This window comes from Taurulus bubalis, assembly GCF_910589615.1.
Source record: "Taurulus bubalis genome assembly, chromosome: 14".
NCBI classification, from domain to species: Eukaryota; Metazoa; Chordata; class Actinopteri; order Perciformes; family Cottidae; genus Taurulus; species Taurulus bubalis.
Genome location: NC_136602.1, coordinates 24,728,752 through 24,734,751, shown reverse-complemented (window position 1 = coordinate 24,734,751; position 6,000 = coordinate 24,728,752). Strand labels below are relative to the sequence as shown.

General features: G+C 45.1%; 1 protein-coding gene across 2 annotated transcripts in view; it reads right to left on the bottom strand.

Annotated features, from left to right (window-relative positions):
* Positions 1-2,128: 2,128 nt before the first annotated feature.
* The window catches only part of birc6 (baculoviral IAP repeat containing 6), a gene marked incomplete at its 5' end in the record, with an annotated part of 111,414 nt that continues 107,542 nt past the window's right edge, over positions 2,129-6,000 (bottom strand). For both annotated transcript variants that reach the window (XM_079230203.1, XM_079230204.1), the window contains 2 exons: positions 2,129-2,943; positions 5,110-5,244. In XM_079230203.1, coding sequence (XP_079086329.1) covers positions 2,761-2,943; positions 5,110-5,244 — 318 coding nt within the window. In that variant the 3' untranslated portion in view covers positions 2,129-2,760. The remainder of the gene's footprint in view (positions 2,944-5,109; positions 5,245-6,000) is intronic.

The following is a 6,000-nucleotide window of genomic DNA, read 5'->3' as shown; positions in this document are numbered from 1 at the left end:
GTGCATGTTCTGAACATCTGGCCCTGCTGCTTCACCTGTGTGCATGTCCTGAACATCTGGCCTGCGGTGCTGCTGCTGTGGCTGGATTCTTGGGAGACTGTGGTTCTGCAGCCGGTCTCCCATCTGGGCACAAACCTCCATCACATGTGTTCTGTCCTGTCATTTATAAGTGAAGGTAATGCTGATGCAGATATCTTTTTCTCAAAATTGCAGTCATGTTACCAAATAAGAATGAAGGCTAGTTAGGGCCCGAGCACTGACGTAGTCAGAGTGGAGGACCTATTGCTTTTCTAATGTTTATTATCATTCTTATTAGCGCTCAATGCGCAGGGAAAAGAGGTGCTTGGGCTAAACCTACATTCTTGAAAATTTGTACACCAATCCGACTCAGCGAAAATGCCAATCTGATTTGGGTGTCGACCAAAAGTAAAGTTTAGTTGTCAGCTGCGGCGACTTTTGCCACCTATGACAGATTGACTTGAAATTTGTCCCACATGTATGGGTGGGACTGCTCTACAAAAAAGTCAATCGTAGTACTAAGCTCCGCCTACTTAGAATTTCCGCCATTTTGAATTGAGTAAAAAACTCAAACGCTTGGTCCGATTCTTACAACAATTTCTTTGTCATCATTGGTTCAATTTGATCAGAAAATTGCAAACGGTATTTTAAATATGATGCCATGGGAGTAATCAATATTACAGGAGATTAAACTCTCCCACTGACTGATGCTGTTGAAAGGAACTTCTAAACGGCTCAGATCACATCCAGTCTCCACTATCTGGATGTCTTCTGACGTTTGACGCCACATGGAGCTCGTAGCTGCAGCGTCCATGTTCTTCCACCTTGGTCTGAAGGTACGGACAGAACTTGTAAAGCAACTCAGAGTTTTCAACTGGTTATGAAACAGTCAAAATATACGGATACCTAAAAGAAAAAGAAAAGCAATCTAAACGAGACCATCAGGGAGAAGACCTGCTGTAGTTATTCTAAACGCTCGTCAGCAGCAGAATCATTCCTCCTCCTCCTGAACCATTGTAGAATGGAACTGGCTGTTGGTATTGGGACAACTGTGTGTTGACTACGATGCCTCTAAACGTCTCTGCTTTCAATATAATTACAGCTTACCTATTTATAGATATTTATCAGTGCAGGTAAAAAAAAAATACTTTCATATTTACAATGAATTTGGAGTGAATGGTTTAGATTTCAGCTGCTTTCTCATGAGCTTTTTGCACTGATGAGTTTTGATGTGCCGACATGAACACACAAGATTGTATGTGAAAGTTAGACTGTCTACATAAAGGTTTATTGTAACTTTGATCTTGCTTATTTAAATGTGAATATTTGAGGTTACTTTGAAACTATCTCCAGCAACAACAAAAAGCAGCAAAAGAAGCTTTTCATTGTATAGAATAACCGTTATCTGTGCAGATGTTCAGATTTAAAGTTGTTAGGGCCTTTAACGGTTGGATTTTAGAAGACAAGCCTCATGAAATAAAGTTGGAACCATTAAACTGAAAGAGCAGCAGCAGCGTTGAGGTTCTGGCTCAACTTCACCTGCTGCTCAGGTGCATGAGAGGGAAACGGCAGAAAAGAAGAAGACGCCCAACAAATGAAAGGAAAACTAGAAAGCCGTGATGAGATGCCGTCATGTTCTCATGTCACTCACAGCAGAAAGAAGCGTTCGCACAATCAACCCAGACTTCAGAGCATTTCATGTCCTCGCAGGAGGAGAATGGGAGCGTCTGAAGGAGGGCGTGAGAGAGATACAAAGTGCATTTGTTCACTTAAGTTAAAAAAAAAAAAAAATCCAAAAAAAAGATCAAAGCAATAATTGTTTTTAAAATAGTTAAATAAATGAGTAAAGGTGCTCTGTTGGAGTATCTGGTGGTACGGTGGAGATCAAAGGCTCATCAGCTTTGTATCTCACAGGGATTGTTGCACACACACCAGAAACACACACACACACACACACACACACACACACACACACACACACACACACACACACACACACACACACACACACACACACACACACACACACTGACCCTCTCGTGGTCTTTAGCTCTACAGGCATGTCGATGGACGGTCATGAGAAGTTCTGAGAGGAAACGTGTTAATCAGCTCATGGTGCTTTTTAATGTGGAGCCTGTAAAAGGGACAACAGAGCATTAAGAATGTCCATCAGCATTTATTCAAGTGGAATATGATCCGAGAGAAATCAAATGAAGCAAAGATGACCAGAGGGGCTTTTATCTCTGTTCTGTTACGTGTGCGCTTTCTTTTTTAAATAGTAACTTTAAAGAATGACCAATGTCCTTGGTTACAACTGTTCTCGCTCTAACAGTCACAAAGGAAGAAAACAAAAGAGGAAATTAACATTCAGTAAACATTCTTCTCTAAAGGTAGTTTCCCTTATATAATCTGTTTTTTTTTCTCTGCCATTATGTATACATAAACAAGTTTAATAACATACCAATCAGTGGTTATTTCACAATTGGGAAAAAAAGCACAAAATGTTTACACTCTTTTACAGGTAAATAAAAGTTTCCAATAAGGGCGAAGCATTCTCCATTGTTCTTCTCATCGCGTTCTGGTTCCCCACACCTGGCTATTCTGCTAGTAGATCTTTACATACAAATATTGACAAAGTGGTGGCTTGTGCTCTGAAGCCATCGAGTCTTTTGGAGAGTAATCATCATCATGAGGAGGAGGAGGAGCAGGGGATGCTGGGTAAAGAGGGTCGGAGGCGAGGCCTCATAGCGGGCCCTCGCTGCAGTGGCCGTCCTGGCTGCCGCCGGGCTTCTCTGCGTCCGGACTGCTCGGCTCCTTGAGGAGGGCGGCGGCGGCGCTCCGCTCGGAGAACTCGTCGCTTTCGGGCTGCAGGCCGTCGGGGCAGGGAAGCTTCAGGAGCTCCTCTCTGAGCTGAGCGGTGTGTCTCTGCGGGACACACACCAGGCCGACGTTAGAGGAACAGAACACACTTTTTAGCTCTTAAATCCGGTTATTCTATGTATGCTTCTTATCGTTAACAAATCCCACGAACAGACCAAAACCCAGGGTTCAGACACATGTTGACCAGTGGAGCCATGACTTTAAACCAAATGTCCATGACAAACATTTAGTGAACTCTGGGTGTAAACAGTAAAAAGTGAGTAAATGTATTTAAACTAACAATGAGAATACAAAGCATACAGTAAACCTTAAATGACACAAATGAATGAGACAATAGTTTGATTAAAAGAATAAACATTTATATAGATGCCTGTATGTATGCCTGCTTATATTTTGAGTCTTTCTTTTAAAAGCATATTCATTATTTCAAACTCAGCGTAAATGAACGTCATGAACACATGAATATTACACATTTACATGACTTTTACTAAACTTTGGGGATTTTATTTTTTTCCGGGCCTGGAAATAACCATTTTAAAATTCCTTTTCCAGGTTTTCCATGAGCGTAAGAACCCTGAACACCATCCATGTGGTCCATCTCTCAGAACTTTGACTTGTCTGCCTCGCCTGTGGCTCTCAGCCCTAAACCCACTTGTTCTCACGAAAGATTTAAATCTTTAAGAACGTCTCATAAATAAGTTAGTTTTTTTTGTGGGGACTATTCTCAGCTGCAGATTAACCCACATGTCAAGGTAGCAGCAGCGTAGGACTCATGATGGCTAACAGTACAGATGAGACCGTCTCTAGTTCTGCAGGTTTCAACTAGATGTTGTACTTTGGGGACAATGAATATCCATCAATGGACTGCAGCCTTACCCTGGTAGTCTAGTAGCTGAAAGGCTAATGCCCACAGAGTCAAATAAGAAAACATCTGTAGAAGAGCACTCCTCTCACAGCAGGAAGCTGCAGCTGTTATCAGTGGAGCCGGATTATTTACAGCCGGATTAGTGGAGTTTATTTACTGCCAGAGGGAGAAGAGATGAGCTGCCGGAGAGACCGAGACACGCACAGTTTGTGGGTGATGGTTATCGTGTGTGTGTGTGTGTGTGTGTGTGTGTGTGTGTGTGTGTGTGAGAGAGAGAGAGAGAGAGAGATGAGTTGGGAACATGAAACAAAGCGGCCTGCCGAGAGGCTGCTGCGGCTCATTCATTGTTAGAGTTGAAACACGCTGCCAGCCCAGAATGCAGGTGTTTTGGCGTTATCTTGAGGGCGGCAGCGTGGTGGGACAGGTGTTTTACCTTGAGGGCGGCAGCGTGGTGGGACAGGTATTTTGGTGTTACCTTGAGGGCAGCGTGGTGGGACAGGTGTTTTACCTTGAGGGCGGCAGCGTGGTGGGACAGGTATTTTGGTGTTACCTTGAGGGCAGCGTGGTGGGACAGGTGCGTTACCTTGAGGGCGGCAACGTGGTGGGACATGGTGCGTTACCTTGAGGGCGACAGCGTGGTGGGACATGGTGCGTTACCTTGAGGGCGACAGCGTGGTGGGACATGGTGCGTTACCTTGAGGGCGACAGCGTGGTGGGACAGGTGCGTTACCTTGAGGGCGGCAGCGTGGTGGGACAGGTATTTTGGTGTTACCTTGAGGGCAGCGTGGTGGGACAGGTGCGTTACCTTGAGGGCGGCAGCGTGGTGGGACTGGTGTTTTACCTTGAGAGCGGCAGCGTGGTGGAACAGGTGTTTTAGCTTGAGGGCGGCAGTGTGATGGAACAGGTGTTTTACCTTGAGGGCAGCGTGGTGGGACATGGTGCGTTACCTTGAGGGCGACAGCGTGGTGGGACAGGTATTTTGGTGTTACCTTGAGGGCAGCGTGGTGGGACAGGTGCGTTACCTTGAGGGCGGCAGCGTGGTGGGACAGGTGCGTTACCTTGAGGGCGGCAGCGTGGTGGGACAGGTGCGTTACCTTGAGGGCGGCAGCGTGGTGGGACAGGTGTTTTACCTTGAGGGCGGCAGCGTGGTGGGACAGGTGCGTTACCTTGAGGGCGGCAGCGTGGTGGGACAGGTGCGTTACCTTGAGGGCGGCAGCGTGGTGGGACAGGTGTTTTACCTTGAGGGCGGCAGTGTGGTGGGACAGGTGTTTTACCTTGAGGGCGGCAGTGTGGTGGAACAGGTGTTTTACCTTGAGGGCGGCAGTGTGGTGGAACAGGTGTTTTACCTTGAGGGCGGCAGCGTGGTGGGACATGGTGCGGCCCACCCTCTTGTCGCTGCTGTACTGCTGGATGTCGGCGATCCACTCCTCACACTGAGACATGATCTCTATCCGCTTCAGGTAGAAATGTTTGTGGATCACCTGCAAACACAAAACACCAGGGTTCAACCACAGGGAAATACTTATATATTCATACAGAGTGAGTTAATGACACATTGTATTTTTATAGAGCTTTTCAAAATTCTCAAGACACTTTACAAACATTAAAATCATCATGAAAGAGTCAACATGGTCTCAGCTTCTCTTTGCGGTTGAGACGTTTATAGCCTAAAAGTCTTCACAAGTTATTTATAGCTCATTTATTTTAAGCTTGTTTCATGCTCATGTTAATATGATCCACTATTGTTATTGGTTGCTTCTCAAACTGTGTGACACATTTGCTCGAGGTAAGAAGTGTCTGTGCCATTCTGGAATGTTTCTGTATGAATAAAACAACATTCCCTTCATGTTCTACCTGAAGTCAGCATTATAGGATATTATTTTTTTTAGGATCAGCCTGTCAACGCTGTTATTATTATTTGCTGTAAAAACAATGTAAAAGCAAAACCTATTTTAGTTTTGAAACGCTCACATTTTGTCTGATGATAAATCAATGTTTTATCCGTTTCCCATGAAAGCTATAACAACTTCTCAGCAGCGGTGTAGAAGCTGATGTCTGTCATCAGCGTCTCATGAGTCTGTTCCCTCTAACGTCTGGACTGAAGCACATTATTATGGGGCTGCTGATGTGCTTTTCAGAAAGGGTTTGGGGACCACTTTAATCTCTCTCTTCCTCCCTCTGCTCCCTTCATCTTCATTCCATCCTTGTCGCTACTTCCCATCTCTTCCTGTTTGATG